Consider the following 18056-nt stretch of genomic DNA (forward strand, 5'->3'; position numbering starts at 1 on the left):
CACGCCACTGCCGGATAGGCATGGAGCCTGCTCAGCTGTGCACTACCATTGTGGGCATAATAAATACCTCACGATGTTACTGAAGCCACCCTGCTATAAGCCATAAATAGAAACAATTCCCATTTGCTGCAGGCTGTCAAACATCATCTTCAGTCGGTGGAGCGCCAGTTCTGGTCCCAAGAAACAAGCACAGACTGGTGGGATCATCATCCCACACCTTCATAACGATGCGATCAGTGGTTGCAGAACTTTCATATGCAAAAGGCCACTTTCTTAGAACTTTCTGCAGAGCTGTCCTCACCCCTGAAGCGCATGAATACTCGCTTGAGACCAGCTCTGACAGTGGAAAAACGAGTGGCTATTGCTCTATTGGAAGCTAGCAACCCCAAATTGCTACTGGTCAGTCGGAATCAATTCAGAGTTGGTAAATCCACTATGGGAGCTGCTGTGATGCAAGTGTGCCAGGCCATTAATAGACTTCTGTTAAGAAGAATAACGACTTTGGGAAACGTGCAGGACATAGTGGACAGGTTTGCCACAATGGGGTTCCCAAACTGTGGCAGGGCAATAGATTGCATGCATAACCCTATCCTAGCACCTGACCACCTTGCCACAGAGTAGATAAACAAAAAGGGATATTTCTCAATGGTGTTGCAGGCTCTTGTGGATCACAGGGGACATTTCACGGTCATCAATGTGGGGTGGTCTAGAAAGGTGCAGGAGGCATGCATCTTTAGGAACTCAGGTCTGTTCAAAAAGATGCAGGCAAGCACTTTCTTCCCTGACCAAAAAATAAATACTGGCGATATTGAAATACCAATAGTGATCCTGAGGGATCCTGCCCACCCCTTGCTCCCCTGGCCAATGAAGCCCTATACCAGGCACCTGGACAGCGAGAAGGAGCGTTTCAGTAATAGGCTCAGCAAATGCAGAATGGTGGTGGGATGTGCATTTGGCCACTTAAAGGCAAGATGGCGCAGTTTGCTCACTAGGTTAGACCTCAGTGAACGCAACATCCCAACTGTTATCTCTGCCTGCTGTGTGCTCCATAATGAGTGTGAAACAAAGGGGGAAACATTCCCGCAGGGTTGGGTCGTGGAGGCTGATAGGCTGGCTGCAAATTTTGAGCAGCCAGATTCCATTGTTATGCTGAGAGTCAATCACGGAGCGCTGCGCCTCAGGGAAGCACTGAAAACCTGTTTTGCAATGAACTGCAGTAATGTAAGTCTCTGTCAATGCTGTGTCTTCCCTTCCCATCCCCCACCCGCGCACCATCAGTCCCCTCTCCTTCTTTCCCTGCCAACAATCCCCGAGCTCTCAATGAATAAAGAGTAATGTTTTTTAAAACAGTATAGTTTTATTGGTAACCCGTTACAGTGGAGGGAAAGGAAGTTAATTTAACAGTCTCATAAGGCTGCTTGGCCATCCAGAGCAAAGTGTGACTGTGCAAACAGCAAAGCGCACATATTCCCAGTTCTTAAAGGGGCCGTCGCCTCTTTCTGCTCCCCTCCACCAGCGTGGAGTGGAGCACGTACTGCACCCTGTTCAACCTCCTCCTAGAGTGCGTGGGGGTTGGTAAGAAAAAGCTTGTTGGTTGAGCATTTTGGAGGGGCTGCAGAGGGAGTCTGTCCTGCTGCTGCTCTTCCTGGTGCTCTACCAGACACCTCAGCATGTCAGACTGATCCCTCATAATACGCAACATCTCCTGTTGCATTGCATGCTCCTGTCTCTGCGCTGATTTTCTGTTTTCCATGTCCATGTTTAATTTTTCTGACAATGACATCCTCCAGGCTCTGGACTCTGTGTCAGCAGCCACGGAGGCATTCATTAGTTTGCCGAACAGGTCATCCCAACTTTGTTTTTTTTTTTCCTCGCTTTCTAATCTGGGAAAGGTGCTCTGCAGGAGTAGAAGCTGGGGTGAAGGCTGAGATGTCCACTGTAAGGCAAGAAAAGGGGTTCGGGAACGGGTACCCCTATATTTTCCCAGTGACACTTCACCCACACCCTCCTCCAATCCCTTTTGACCACCTCCTTTCAAACTGGTCTTTGGGATGGTAAAGGGAAGCCGAATTATCCTTCTCCTTGGTTAAGTGTGGATTGGGGAATTTAGTGCTACGGAGACTTCCCTATAATAGATGCAAGGTCCCCTTACTTACCATGGCTGGAACGCCACTCCGACTCATGCAATTAGTATTGATTGGTATCTGGGTCTGGTTTTGCCTTGTGAATATGAAGGAGTTCTTTTTACATTGTAACATTTCTTTTCATCCATGGGGCCACATAATAATGGCAACTTTGTACACCCAGGCCAACAATATCATGGCTAGGGATTGTCTGTTTTGGGGCCCAGGACGCTGTCCACAGCAAGGGAATAACATGCAGTGACTATATTGGTCGGCTATTGTAAACTTGCACCATCTTCCCTAGGTGACCGTGTGTGATATCAGTCTCCTGAGGGTAACACAGGTGGCAAGGAAAGATTTGTTGCAAGCACCAAGGTACAGGCCAGGCCCTTATGCTGCTATGCTGTGTTCTGCAATAATGCTTGCTCATTTAATAGCAAAGTGGCGGGGAGAAGTGTCCTACCGTGGTGGAAGAAATAAGGCTGTCCTCTCCAGAAACCTTCTGCAGAGGATTGCATAGTACCTACATGAAAGTTTCCTGGAGATATCCACAGAGGATTCTCAGAGCATTCCTGTCCACATAAATAGTCTATTTTGTTCTGGGGGTAACCCTCTGCTGAAGTGTACTAACATCCAGAAAGCCCATCCCCACAAAAACACAAACTATATTTTTCCCCCACAGATAAGAAGCTGGAATGGGGACATAACCACAGAAATGCGATTTGCTATACACACTCACCAGATGTGCCGTCCCTGGCATCTCAGTCAGTAATGCTGTCCAGCATCCGGCTGGGCTGCTCTGGGGTAACGAACAGGTCCTGGCTCTTGGGGAGAATGGATACCCTGATCTTCTGCCCCGTTCTTCTCATCCTCCTCCTCCTCGTCCACAGAGTCCTCCTCATTCATCCTGGACTGGGATTCTTCAGAGGTATCAATGCTGCATGATAGCACAGTGGTGGGGTCACCGCCAGGAATCGCATGCTGCTCCTCTTAAAAGTGGCATGTCTTCGGTGACGAGACAGAACTGTTCACCTCCCTAGTTTTCTGATATGCCAGCCTCAGCTCTTTGATTTTAACACGGCACTGCTGCGCGTCCCTGTTGTGGCCCTTCTCCACCATACCATGCGATATCTTCTCGTAGATATCTAAATTTCTTTTGCTGGCTTGAAGCTGAGCCAGAACAGACTCTTTGCCCACAGGCTGATGAGATCCAAGACCTCAGGTCGACTCCATGCTGGAGCACGTTTGGGGCGTGCGGTCGCCACGATCAGTTGTGCTGGCAAGCTCTCTCCATGCTTACCTAACAGGAAATGGGAACTCAAAATTTCCTGGGGCTTCATAAGAGAGGCTGTTTCCTGTGAACGTGGCGCAGCAGAGTGCAAATGTCCAGATCAGTCACAACAAAGCATTATGGGATACCTCCCAGAGGCGAATGATGTTGATTCACATTGTGCTCTGCCTACACTGATGCTCATTCAACACACAGAATTCGACTTCAGCACTATGCCACTTGCAGAGTGGTTTTATTAAGTTGAATTTTACCGCGATTTAGGTCGGCGGAACTGACATGCCAGGGGAGACGCATATTTTGTGGGGTTGACATAAGTCACATTACGTCGACCTACATTGTCAGTGCAGACCAAGCCAGAGTTAAGAAAGCAGTTTCTGTCAACATTTGCTTTATGTGAATGGGGCTGGGAATGAGCTAAACAGGGAAACCACTGCGCCTTAGGACTGTAAAATGACATGGTACATCAACTACAGTGCCATACATATTTCCTGCACTACATAAATAAAAACCATAATTAAACCTTGAAAGAGGAAAATTCTGTCTGATTCTGTTACTCCATGTGTGTAACTTGCATGAACTTCAATGGGAATTTCACATATGGAACAGCTACAGAACTGGGCCCTTTATGTAACTTTTAGAAAGCTATTAAATTCTTTACCAAGCTCCATGTGCTCATCACAGGATGCATATCCAGGAGAAGATGGCAGATTCTCATTACATTTCAGTAACTCCAATGACTCACTCATCCCTGAAGTTCTCTTGTCCACTACAAACCGAAGTTTCTGTACTGTATTAGGCATTTGATTCGTCTTCACTTCCCACACCATGTTCGGATGCTCCAAATTTTCTGACTTAAAAAAGACACAGAATTACACACATAAAAATTGTGAAATATTGGGTATGTTATGTGACTCCCCATACTAATTGTTACCTTATCACCAAGCCAAATCTTATCCCTTATCCAAAATCTTATCTACTACTGTTATCTAACTTCTTGTATTACCAAAATGCTTAGCTATAGTGGAGAACAATAGCTAAGCATTTTGGTAATACAAGCCAATTTTATAAGTTTCATTACACATTTCAATTACTCTAACAGCTTGATTACTTCATTTCCTACAATCTTGGTGCTGCAATATTTAAAATAAAATTAGTATTTTAGACTAAACGTTAGTACCAACTATGAGAGAAACAGGGGGTTATTCTGCACAACTACTGTCTCCTAGAGATTAGAAAACCATTTTTTCTCGCTATAATAATTTGGATTACCTGGTCTTTCAGGTAATGATGGACTAAAGCCACTGTAACATGATTCACTGCTACTTTCAAAAACTATCACTGAAAAAGATAAACATGGATCTTTTATGATAGAGCAGAAGACGAAAGAGATGGTTAACTGACAAAGAAAATTCCAAGACACAGGCCAACTAGATGTGCGCTCACACCTTTGAGTCTACAATTATGAACTATAATATTCTGAAGAATAATCTATTAAGCAGGGGTAACCTCCCTCTGCTCTATGAATATAGAAAACTGCCATCTGATAATGGTTAGGCAGGTTGTGGTTAACATTACCGCAACTGATTGGCTATTAATTGTGCACACAGCAGTCTGTGCTAAAATAGACTATTTCTGTTATCTTGCCCTCCTATGAACTTGTTTCATCCACCTCACACCCTGTCTTTTAGATTGTACGCTCCTTGGGCTAAGACTGTCACTTACCATATACAGTGCCTAGCACAATAGGGTCCTGAAGTGACTGAGGCCTCTATGTGCTACCACAATATAAATAATAAAAACTAACAATAATAATACGGGAGATTTTCAAAGGCACACAAGGCAGTTAAGCCTAACTCTTCCATTTGTTCATTTGAAAATCTCCCACAACCACACTACAAATAGACTTCTGCTAGCATAATTAAATTATTTGAGACTACTGCACCGTTGTCTTATTTTCATTTATGGCCAGTTTTCGTGTGTCTACAAAGTCAATGCTTTCTTTAGTGGGGAAACAGGATTGCAGAGGCACATTTGGGGCCATGAGTATCCTTCACCACTTATTATTTATTTGTATTACTGTGGCATGTTTCCTTTCAAGCTAAGGATCGCTAGACAGGACTTCTAATGACCTCACATACACATTCAACAAGGGCAGCAAAATAATGCCCTGTGGTATTCTGCATAACAGGGCCTTCAGAAGCAGAACAGCAGTTGCCCATAACTACCCACAGGGAGCATTTAAGGTCTGATCCATCTATCACTGGAGTCAAGTGGGCGTCTTTTCATTGAAGTCAATCAGAGTTATGCAATGCAATAAAAAAAGCAGCATAACCACATGAACAACTCCATCCATCCTTACTAGAAACAACATTTGTGTCAGCACATTTGTGGTCAACAGCATCAAGGACTTACACTCCCAAACTTCTCTTCACACCTTATCCCATAGATATCCCTTATATAGTCAAAAAGGCATAGCAACATGAAAGGAAGCATCTTACTATTGCTGCTCAGCTCTCATCACTTCAAACCCCACAACGTCACCATGAATGTCACAGAAAGGAAAACAGAAGCTAACTATAAATTAAAAAGAAAATAAACTATCATTAAAGATTAGTATTTGTATGCCTGAATTATTTGGTCTGTCCTAAAACACCTGTTGGCAGATTATTAGTGGAATGATTGAGATTAACATTTCTAAAAGAGGAGGCTTGTCTAAGGAATCCATTAGAATCCTCATGATTTTACCAGTGTAGACAAGCCATTATTTGGTATCACACAACTGGGAAGCGCCAACACCTTTAATCTGGTTAAAAAGAATTATTTTTAAAAAAAAAATCAACTAAGACACATCTATGCCTCCATGATGCACAAAACATTGTATTCCTGAAAAGGCAAACTGGGCTAGAAATCGGGGGGGGGGGGGGGGGGGGGGGGGGGGATATCTGCCAGTGTGGCATGCAATTTAAAAACAAATACCTGCTTTGTCAATCCAGTTATGTCTATTAAGCAATAATTTGACTCATCTCCTAATCAACATTTTGCCATCACCTTCCTCCCCACTCTAAATCTGCTCAGCTATGCAGTCACATTTTCCAAATCAGTTGTAATCTAATTACTCAGATTTGTATGTGTAGCTGAAAGCAGAATTTGTTCTAACGGAGCTTTGTGTGTTCTCCAGGGGATCTACACAGTGAAATAGAGAAAGTGAGCTATGTACATAAATATCATTATCTAAATGCTACATGCATTGGGTCATTTTTATTTTACCATCCCTATTTCCTTCATTAATTCTATTTTCTTTCTGGCTTTTTCCTCCCCATCCTCCATTTGGGTCTGGCCCTTCGTGCAGGGTAGGGAAGGGAACCCGACAAACCAAAGCACTATCCATTCTTGAGGCTATTCTCTCCTCTTTTCTGTCTCCTTCTTTTCCTCTCTTCCACCTACTTTTGCTGTCCCTTCTCTTGTTTCCTGGTTTGTTTTTTTCTGTCCCTGCCAAAATGACTGACTTAGTTGCCTCACAGGGAAGATATTTCTCTAAACCAACTGCCAAGTTCATAAAGTACCTGCCCTAGTTTACCTAATAAATTCAAAGCCTATGACCAATACAACCTGTACAATATGCATGTCTTGACATGAGGAATACATTTCAGTCAGCAAAGGAATTAAGAATTTCCAGATCTCAATAATTTTACCCAGACCAAAACCTCTCTGTATGCAAAAGTCTATAAAAGCTTTTAAGTTTTATTTTAGAATATTTACTTTGATTATTTTGTCATCTGATGTTGATAAAGTTTTATAACTGTTAAAACACAAGTTAACTTTTTGAATCAATCCACCCTGGCTAAAAGCCCATCATGGCCTGGTTCAGTGGTGAAGGAAAGAGCAGTTAGAAATAAAAAAGCAATATATAACAAATGTAGAAAGGGAGACACAGATAGCAATTTGCATAAATTAGAAGTTATGAAGTGTGTAAAACTGATAAGGAAAGCTAAAGACAGAAAATTCCATGGCTGGCAAGGTTAAGGACAAGGAGTTTAAGTATACTAGGAACAAAAGAAATCCTAGCAACAATATAAGCTCATTAGTAGATGGAGATGGTAAAATTGTTCATAGTCATGCAAAAAAAAGACAGAAGTGTTCAATAAATATTTCTGTCCTCTAACTGGAAAGAAGCAGAATGATGTGACATATATAACATATATAATATAACATTAGAAAAATGAAGTACTTTCCAGTTGATTAGTAACTGAGGAAGATGCTGGATAACATCTAGTGACCACCTGGATTGATTTAAAATCAAAGTGATTTAAATCACTGAATTTAATATAATTTAAATCAGCAAGCAGAAAACCTTGATTTAAGTAATTGATTTTAATCTGGTTTTACAATTGTACTTTTTAGTTATTTTCTTAAAGAAAGGTTATTTCTTATTGGTTGGTAATCATTAAAACATGTTGATTTGCACCTATAGAGTAGTTAGTGAACTGAACTGATTGTTTCTTGTCACCATGTTCTTCAAGATTTTAGAACTGGTAGTTCCATCGCTCCCCTTATTTTTATTCACAGATGGAAGAGGAAAATAAGTTTTTCTGCTTTTTCAACTCTCGGCTTGTTCATTCAAAGTTAGGAAACCAGCTATGGACCTACACTATTTGAATAAACTAAAACAAAAATAATCTCTCTGTACCTTCAGAAAAGCTAGTACTGTTAAAATCTAGTTTAACACTCTAAACCTGTATTTAATTCAAATAAAAATCAAATTGTTTTTCCCCAAGAAATTATCGTCCATTCACTGTCCTGTTCTTCATTGTGCATTTATGGCTTTTCAGCCAGCTAATACATTTTTCTTCTAACACCTCCAATTTTCATTCACATTTTTCTATCTACATTTTCCAAAAAAAAAATTTTGTTTATAATTCACCTTAGTTTGGGTAAATTAACCCTTTTAATGCACCAAGTTTATACAACAGATCCATGTTTATCCAACCTTCCATTATCCAGCTCTCCATATACTAATCCACCAGTGCACACGGGTCCAGAAGCGGGCCATCTCTCCTGTGGCAGGTAGATGGCACTGCAGCCTCACACTTTTCCATTCTCCAGATTATCCCAATTTTTGGATTATCTGATCTGTCCCCAGTGCTAAATAGATCAGATAAAAGGAGTTCTGCTCTATACAAATTACTGGTTGGGACTATCCTCTGTTTGCCCCTAAGGAATGTAATCGGGTCATGATCACTGGTTCCTAGGCAACCACCAACCTCCAGAACAGGATCTGGGTAAGTCATTTTTCCTTTATGCTGCAGCAGCAGCAGCACTACCAGGCAGCAACAGTCCAAACTCATAGCAAGAGAAAGGCTTGTCTTTGAGCCACAAGGCAGAAGCCCGGAGGTTGGCTATTAAGCACAAGTCCACGGACAGGGTGAGGGCCGCACAGGCGCAGAGACACCGATGCCGGTACGGCCGACCCCGCACCGGCGAGCTCTGGGAGTCACCGTCACACACAGAGAGTGTGACTAAGCAGGGCCTGGCTGGAGGAGGATTTGTGATTGTGAGTCACAGCCTGCCGGAAGGAAAGAAGGAAGGAAACGGGCTCCGCAGCTGCCAACCCCACGTGATCACTGCCTGGAAGCAGCCCTTGTTTATAAACTGCTCCAGGACATGGCGCATGCGCGCAAGGGCCCATTCATTCAAACTGCGTAACAAGCAGCCTGGTGGGGGGAGGGGAGAATGGGATCTGCACCCCATAGCCCCATTCTGCCTCCAGGCGCCCGCGGCATGACCCGCGCCAGGGCTTCCCCCCGGGGCCGCCGGCCTGTCCGTCAGATCTGATCCCCTCCGGTTCAGGCGCGCGCCCCCTCCCAGCGCCAGGCGCAGCCGGCCACACAGCGCGGCCGCGGAGCCCCGGCACTTCTCCGCGCCTCCGCCCGGCAGGCTGACGCAGGCAGCCGGACACCGAAGGTGCACAGGGCGGCCCGGCGGCGCCGCGCTCCGCTGACCCCCACGGGGTGGCCGCTGCGCTGGGAGCGCCCGAGCCGGGGGGGAGGCAGCGCCCTCCGCGCTCGTGACAGCCTCCCCCACCCGCTGCCCCTGCTCTCCTCCGCCGGCCCGGCCGCCCCGGGCCCCTCGCACCTCAGCCCAAAACTTTACAGCACTTACCAAACCCGTCGCCATTACTAGGTTCCCCCTCCGCTCAGCTCGTCCCCCTCCCTCCATGAAACCCCGCCTCCCCATCGGTGGGATTCGTCCTCAATGGCCGGGGCAGACATAACTCAAGGAACGGCCCCTTGTCATTGGCCTTCTGACCTGCCCGTCAGGATTCCACCGCAAAGGGCGGACTTGTTTTGACTCTCCTGCGCAGATGATTGCATAGAGCGGCACGTCAATCACACTCAACACGCGTTCCGATTGGTCAGTGGCGAAGTCGCTGCACTCTAGCTGCATTCTGGGAGGCGTAGTTTCTTTTTGCCGTCGTGGGCTGCGAAACAGGGAGCGGCTGGACAACAAGCCCCAGAATGCGCCACGAAGCGCTGGGCTGATAGTAAACAAGAGTCATAGGGACACGTGTATCTGCGCCTCTGCTACCCAGGAGGCTTGGCGGGTGGCTGGCTCCTTCCAGCCCAGAGAGAGGCCAAGCTGAAGTGGAGGGGGGCTGGTGACTAGTCACTGGCTTCTCTTTCCTCGTCAGCAGAGCGGGCCCCTTAGCCCTGCTGGCAGCCAGGTTGGAGTGCTGGCTACCTGCAGGGCTTTCCAGGGGAGGCAGGCACATGCTGCCTTGTCACTTGGTGCCAGATGGGTTGGGAAGGCCCCTTATGGAAAAAGTTGAGAATGGGGGCAGTAAAGACCCTCTGTCCGCTCTCCACTAGGGGAGACAACTCACTGCCACGGGAGTTGGAATCCACAAAGGAACTTGGGCGTTGCACCCTTGAGCATCACCTTGCCCAACTTCTAGATATGTAAAACAAACAATCAAAGGAAAACCCTGCACCCCCTCAAAGCCAGAATTGGGCACCTAGGTTCCCTGTACAATGCAGAAGGAAAGACAGGCACCTCACCTGTAGGCGAGCTATGAAAACTAGCACTAGCACATTACCAGGGAACTGCCTAAACTAGCCCCTGGGAGGTGTCCAGGAGACCCATTGTGTCCTGAGACCCATTCCTGTCACAGAGATAGGCACCTATCTCTCCTTAACAATCCACAAATAATCCACAAATGAACTCAGGCGGATTCGGAATCTAGAGCGTCTCTTGCAAAAATGAACTAGGTGACTGCCTCACTCCACACAAAAGAGGAAAGTAATGGTGGCTGCTGCCCATCTTCTAACTTTTAACAAAGTTGTTCGAACATTTACCTGGGATATGGTTCAATTTCCCGCTCAGGCAGAGAGGGAGAAAGAATTTGAACAGAGGTCTCCTGCCTTCCCAAAGAGTGCTCTAGCCACTGAGCAATGGGAATGGGATATTCTGATGGGGGGCTTCCTCAATCCCTCCTCCTCAAATCATATTTGCTGTCATCATGCTGTTCCACTTTGGATAATTAATGAACAAGTGATTGATGCATGGGTCTCCCACTGCCCAGATGGGTGCCCTAAGTACTGGCCCAATTACTAAGTATTTATCCACATTTTCAGAAGCTGCCCACCTGATTGGGCCCTGCATGCAACTTAGGTGTTGGTCCACCTATCTTTCTCTAGTTTGCAGATCGCACTCAGCTTTAGGCCAGGTCTACACTACAGATCTATACTGGTATAACTACGTCACTCAGGGGTGTGAAAAATCCACACATCTAAGTGAAGTAGTTATACCAACCTAACCAACTGTGTAGGCAGTGCTATGTCGATGGGAGAGTTACCACTTCTCGAGGAGGTGGATTAACTACACTGACAGCAGAAGCTCTCCCGTTGGTGTAGTAATGTCTTCACTAAAGCACTACAGCAGCACAGGTGCAGCTGTGGTGCCAAATCTGGGGTTTAGGTGCCTGAATACCTTGTGGTTCTGTCTATAAGTAGGCAGGCCACTCATCCAGTTTTAAACAGACCTGCTTTTGTAATGTTTGTCCCCATTCAGTATTGAGACAAAGCCGAATGTGGTTTTCTTCAACATCAGATGAGGGATGCCATAATGCAGGGGTGTCAAACATACGGCCCGCGGGCCAGAAATGGCCCGCCAGCCTTTTTGGTCTGGCCCGCGAGGTCCGTGTGCGTGGCGGTGAGATGTTGCAGCGTTCTGCTGGGGCCGGCAGCCGCGAGATCTCACGGCGTTGTGCTGGGCCGGCAGCCGCGATATCTCGCGGCGTTGTGCTGGGCCGGCAGCCGCCAGAGCACAACGCCGCGAGATCTCACGAGATGTCGCTGTGCTGGGGCCGGCAGCCGCGACATCTCACGGCGTTGTGTTGGGGCCGGCAGCCGCGATATCTCGCGGCGTTGTGTTGGGGCCGGCAGCCGCCAGAGCACAACGCCGCGAGATCTCACGAGATGTCGCTGTGCTGGGGCCGGCAGCCGCGACATCTCACGGCGTTGTGTTGGGGCCGGCAGCCGCGATATCTCGCGGCGTTGTGTTGGGGCCGGCAGCCGCCAGAGCACAACGCCGCGAGATCTCGCGCGCTGTCGCTGTGCTGGGGCCGGCAGCTGCGACATCTCGCGGCGTTGTGCTGGGCCGGCAGCCGCGACATCTCGCGGCGTTCTGCTGGGGCCAGCAGCCGCCAGAGCACAACGCCGCGAGATGTCACGAGATGTCGTGGCATTGTGCTCTGGCGGCAGTGCGCCAAAGGCTGGAGAAGGACAGGTGGTCTTGGGGCATTGCGCAGAGCGCTATCTGTGGGAGACTGCGCTCCAAAAGGCTGGAGAGGGACAGGGTGGTCTTGGGGCATCACAGAACGCTGTGTATGCCAGACTGTTACAATGATATCTTGCATACACAACCTTGTGTAAGCTGGGCCTTGTACATACATACGCAGCCTTGTGTAAGCTGGGCCTTGTACATACATACACAGCCTTGTGTAGGGCCTTGTAATTATGTTAGCAAAGAAAAGAAAATTGGAGAAAGAACATCGTGTGGTTCAAGAGAGGTGGAGAAATTTGTATTTCTTTGCTGAACTGAATGGAAAGCCAACATGTTTGATTTGTACGCAGCATGTAGCTGTTGCCAAAGAGTACAATGTTCGGAGGCACTATGATACCAAACATGCTGAGAAGTATGATAAATATATTGGAAAGTTGCGTGAGGACAAAGTTTCTGAATTGGAGAAGTTATTGAAAAAGCAGCAATCGCTATTTACAAATGCCCATCAAGTAAGCGAAGCTGCAGTTAAGGCAAGCTACATGATTGCGCATGAACTAGCACAGTCATCAAAACCTTTTTCAGACGGGGAAATGATAAAGAAATGTATGTTAATGACTGCAGAATTAATATGTCCGGAAAAACGGCAAGCCTTTGCAAATATAAGCCTCTCGAGAAACACAGTGGCTGAGAGAATCAGTGATCTGTCAGAGAGCCTTAACAATCAACTAAAGGACAGAGTCAAGTCCTTTGTTGCATTTTCGATTGCAGTTGATGACAGTACGGATGTTAGTGATGTGGCACAGCTTGCAATTTTCATTCGTGGTGTTGATAAAAACATGTGCATAACAGAAGAGTTTGTAGAATTGGTTCCTATGAAAGACACAACAACAGGTGATGATATCTTTAATAATTTTGTGGAAACTTTGGACAGATTAGGTGTAGACTGGATGCAAGCTGTGAGTCTGGCTACAGACGGAGCACCACAAATGGTGGGTAGAAAAGATGGAGTTGCTGCAAAGTTAAAGGAAAAATTGCTTGCTCTCAATCCGCAAAATCAGTTTTGTAATTTACATTGCATTTTACACCAAGAAGCACTGTGCAGTAAAACACTGAAACTGGATAATGTTTTGGATGTGGTTATAAAAACAGTTAATTTTATACGAGCAAGAGGCCTTCACCACAGACAGTTCAACTGCCTTCTGGAAGCAACTGAGAGACCCCATGGGTTACCATACCACACTGATGTTCGTTGGCTAAGTCGGGGGGCTGTACTTAAACGCTTTTACGAATTGCGTGGTGAAATACAATTGTTTTTGAATCAGAAAAGATTATGCCTGAACTGCAGGATAATGAATGGCTTCAAGATCTTGCTTTTATGGTGGACATCATGGAACACCTGAACTGTCTCAACACAAAGATGCAGGGACGCAACAAATTGGTGACAGATGTTTTTGACAGCATTACTGCTTTCGAGATTAAACTTCAGCTTTGGGAAAAGCAACTTTCAGATAATAATCCCGCACACTTTCCAACTTTAAAATCTCAACGCAACACAGCTAAGTTTCATTGTGATGCTCTCACAAAAAAGTACAGCAGCAAAATTTCCAACTTAAGAAATGAATTCCAGGCAAGGTTTTCTGACTTCAAATACCTTCAGAAAGACTTTGCAATTTTCCGTAACCCATTTTCTGTCAATGCGCATGAGCTCTCAGAGGAGCTTCAGATGGAAATAATCGAACTGCAGTGTGATTCTGTTCTGAGGGATAAGTTTTCCAGTGTTGATGTTGGAACATTTTATCAGTATGTAGGACCAAATTACCCCAGGCTGAAGTCTTTTGCTTCAAAAATTCTGTCCATGTTTGGGACAACGTATGTCTGTGAACAGCTCTTTTCTGTAATGAACGTCAAGAAGTCAGGATTTCGTTCTCAACTTACTGATTCACACCTGAATGCAATACTGAAGCTTGCCACAGCCCAGTGCCTTGCTCCAGACTTTGATGCAGTGGTCCAAAGTAAGAGGTGTCAGGCATCAGGAAGCAGCAGTAGCAGTAAATAAAGTACTATAATTCTTAATCATTGATCGATTCTTTTAATCGTAAAATAGTAGTTGTAGCAGTGAATTTACTGAAGTTTTATATAGCTGATATCTAGCAAATAAAATATAATACTACATAAAAATGGTTGTGCCTTGTATTTCGATTTATGGTATGTATGGCCCACTTGAAGTACGTTTACTTCAAATCTGGCCCACCATAGCAAATGAGTTTGACACCCCTGCCATAATGGATAGCACGCCTCCCCTCCCCATCCCCCGCTGGTGTGACATTGCATGCTATGCATGTGAGGTCACGCCAGCAGGGACTGGGCAGAGTATTGTTCAAAACGGCACCCCAATGCCATGTGACCCCGCACATATGATGCGTGCAAGATCATACCAGTGCAGGCAGGCCCATGCATTCCTGGAAGTACTGGAATGTCTGGTGTCCTGGAAATGTGCTACTGCCCACCCTATCTATAAGCCCAGAAAATCAGCCAAAGAAAGTCATAGGACTAGGGGCAAAGGTTTAGATGAATCCCAATACGTACCTGGCAGGAGGCTCAGTTCAAGATAGCGCAGAAGCATTGAATATCTTCTCCACGGTCTGTATCATTGTAGAACACAAGGTGATCAGCAGCACATGTGTACACTTCCTTAATCTCACTGAATTTTTAAAAATTCACCCTTCGCTCCTGTGGATTTTGTTGCTCCAAATCATATTTGCTGTCATCATCTTCTGTTTACAAAACTGATTCTCTGGTAAGAGTTGGCTTCTTTTGCACATTTTGTAATAGCCTAAACTGGGATTAGGTTTTGTCCAATCTTGGAGTGAACAGCTGCTTCCCCCTTCTTTCCCAACAGGAGCTCTTTCATTACCAAGCTGATGTTGCACTGAGTCACAGTATAAGACTGGAAGTAATGACTTTGCTCTTGCTTGTTTTTTTATTTTAATAATACTCTGTACTTTCCTATCACCTTTCAACCTTAAATCTCAAAATGACCTACCAGTTTTAATTAAGGTTCAAAACACTCCAGTGAAGTAGGTATTATTCCCATTTTACAGCTGTGGAAACTGAGACATAAAGAGGTTAAATAAATTGCCAAAGGTCATACAGTAAGTCAGTGGCAGAACTAACACTAGAACACAGCTCTCCTGACTCCCAATCCAGTGCTTTCATTATCAGACGACGCCACTCCTTCCCTTTTATTGTAGTCTGGGACAAAACACAAAAAATCCCTTTCTTGTTTCTTATGCAGACCCATCCATATCAGAGGGCCCCATATATATTAATGAATTTATCCTCACACTATACACCATTTACTGACAGGGAATTGAGGCACAGAGATTAAGTGAGTTGCCTATGGTCACCCATAGGCAGATTACATCTGTGGCACAGATCTCCTGAGGTCCAGTGCTGTGCCCTACCTACCAGATCTTCACCTTAAAAATTCTAATACTAACAGAAATGTTTTCACAATTTAAAAATAATCACAAGTATCTTAATAAATATATGAAAACTTCAGTAACAAATAGCTCAGAGATGGTGTGGGAGTGGGGGTGGTTTGAAATCAGAAAAAAACCCAAAACATGCCATTCCTTCTCTTCCATTCCCAACCCACACTCATCCCAGCTAACTAATCAGGTACAGAGATTAGCATTAGAGTTTGTTACAATTTGATAACATAGTATCTAAAAGAAACTGGTAAGGAGACGCCCATAAATAAATATAAATAAAGAAAAAAAAATTATATTCACTGTAAGATAGGAATCTCTCAGGCACAGCCTATCATGCATTACTTTACTATAGACAAACAAAGTGTTATGTGAGAAAATGAGCAAGAACTAGATAAAGATGGCCTCTAGAAAGAATACTCTTTTCTGGTTGTTAATAAATGACTGCATAGTGTAGTGCAATTAATATGAACGAACTTTCACAGGGACTACAATACAACTTACTGAGCATCAAGGTACACCTTATCCCAGTTTTACTTATTGAGCATCAAAATACAGGACTGCAGGAAGCAGATGTCTGGTTTTATTGTAATTGTAAAGCAATGGAATCTTGATATTTGTCTTTTACGGAAGTGATAGCTTGTCCATTAGTAAGATAAGGCAGGTTATTTCAATCCCGATGGATTTATTTGGAGGTATTTCACTTTCAGGAACATGCAATATTTTTTGGTGTGAGAACGGATAATTATAAAAGTCTTTATACTAATTTATCAGACTAATGTGACAAAAAAGACAAGAGTAGAAAAGCTGATGTCTTAGAATCTAATTCAAAACTCCAGTGCTTAATCATATACCAAAATAATTAACCCTTTATAGGCATTTTCTCAGTTAGAAAAGCTGGCATTATTCAAAAGAATACCTGTATAATCAAAATCAATGTTGAGACAACTTCTAAGAGAATGAACAATGAAATATAATATAAAATGTATAATATTACAATAGGCAAGCTCAGAGGGCTTTTTCCCCAAAATTCTGAATATTAAGAGTTTAGGATTTTTCTGAAATATTTATATAATTTTGCATAGAAAAGGTTTTACAGAAGCATCAGTCTAGAAAATATTTTCATTTTGTTGATCAATTAAATGTTCTTATATGAATTTTTTAAAGCCTGTAAGTGCTGAAAGAGTAAACACTACCAGTACACATTAGTTGTGGTTTTTGGACTGTTCTAAAGGAACCACTTTAAAAAGTTCAGACATTAAAGATGACTTTCAGATTAGATTCTTAGTAGCAGCACACATTATTACATTTCTATTTTCAATTGGAGTAAAGGAAGAAAGTCCATTCAAAATAGCATCTCTCATCACCTTATCCCACATTGCAACTGACATGCTCATCAGCAGAAAAATTTTCTAATGAGTACTTCTCTTACTTTTTTAACCAGAACCAAAACTTTATAAAGAGTAGAACAATTTAAGTACAAGCTGCTTAATATTTGCTCAATAGACCTCTTTAAGGTATTTTATGTCAGCTGGCTAAGGAGTGAAATGATGATGGTTTTCATAAATCCTGGCTTGTCTCAACATATAATTTTGCACTATGCCCTTTTGTAAGTAGCTGGTGAATCATGTTGCTAGAACATACAAGAGCAGTTTCTTCAAGAAAATGGTCCTTCATTCCTCCATTCCATAAGGTCCTTTACTTTCTTTGGACCAGGAAGTATTAGACAAAATCATCATTGTATGGGGAAAAATCATCTGTTAGAAAAATTCAAGATCTACTGCCCTTTCTTTTCAAGACTTTTATAGTGTTTCAAAAAGAAAACTGTTCCCCCTCTCCTGGAGTTTTGTATCAAACCGTTTTGTACAAATACACAGTTTTGTATAAATTTTAATTGTACAAAACAGTTTTATACAATATACAGTTTTGTATCAACAGAGTTTAATAGACACTCAGCCAGTTTTTTCAAATGTAGAAGAACTTAAATACAAATTATTTCTCAGCCATAAACTCTACAATATAGATGATTTGGGCTTTTTTCCTTTGTAGGGATCCATTTACTGACTGCAGGTTTACATTGCACTAGCCATTTCCATCCTAATCTTTGAGTCCTATGATGCATTTTTTAAACAGTGAATTCAGTGTCCAAAGGCACTAGAGTGACCATCTGGAGTATTGAAGTCCACTATCCACAGAGGAGGTACAGCACAGGCACTTGTCCTATTAGATGTAAAATGTAATTTAACTAAAAGATACATTTTTAACTGCAGTCTGACTTTTGAGAGGTCAACAAGAAAGTTTGCTATAGTCTAATGCTGCCTCATGTACATACAGTTAGGCTCAATGGGGCTTTCCTCCCCACACTTGCAG

At 43.9% G+C, this 18056-nt stretch overlaps 1 protein-coding gene and 1 long non-coding RNA gene across 5 annotated transcripts in view; both read right to left on the bottom strand.

The window, feature by feature from the left end:
* HBP1 (HMG-box transcription factor 1) overlaps positions 1-9623 on the bottom strand; it is a 34359-nt gene extending 24736 nt beyond the window's left edge. Inside the window, exons 1-3 of one of the 4 annotated variants that reach the window (XM_067564447.1) lie at positions 9574-9619; positions 5913-5988; positions 4073-4265 (exon numbers count right to left, since the gene is read on the bottom strand). In XM_067564447.1, coding sequence (XP_067420548.1) covers positions 4073-4241 — 169 coding nt within the window. In that variant the 5' untranslated portion in view covers positions 4242-4265; positions 5913-5988; positions 9574-9619. Of the gene's footprint in view, positions 1-4072; positions 4266-4683; positions 5889-5912; positions 6302-9573 lie in introns of those variants that run through there. The other 3 variants (XM_067564445.1, XM_067564448.1, XM_067564449.1) reach the window with 3 other exon arrangements.
* Positions 1338-4066, bottom strand: LOC137163944 (uncharacterized). Its single transcript, XR_010922882.1, has 2 exons — positions 2863-4066; positions 1338-1936 (listed from the first exon to the last, which is right to left on the bottom strand). It is a non-coding gene; the product is annotated as an uncharacterized lncRNA (long non-coding RNA).
* Positions 9624-18056: the final 8433 nt, after the last annotated feature.

The sequence above is a fragment of the Emydura macquarii genome, unplaced genomic scaffold (genome assembly GCF_026122565.2).
Source record: "Emydura macquarii macquarii isolate MOO-44397 ecotype Brisbane River unplaced genomic scaffold, CSIRO-AGI_Emac_v2 contig_2636, whole genome shotgun sequence".
NCBI classification, from domain to species: Eukaryota; Metazoa; Chordata; order Testudines; family Chelidae; genus Emydura; species Emydura macquarii.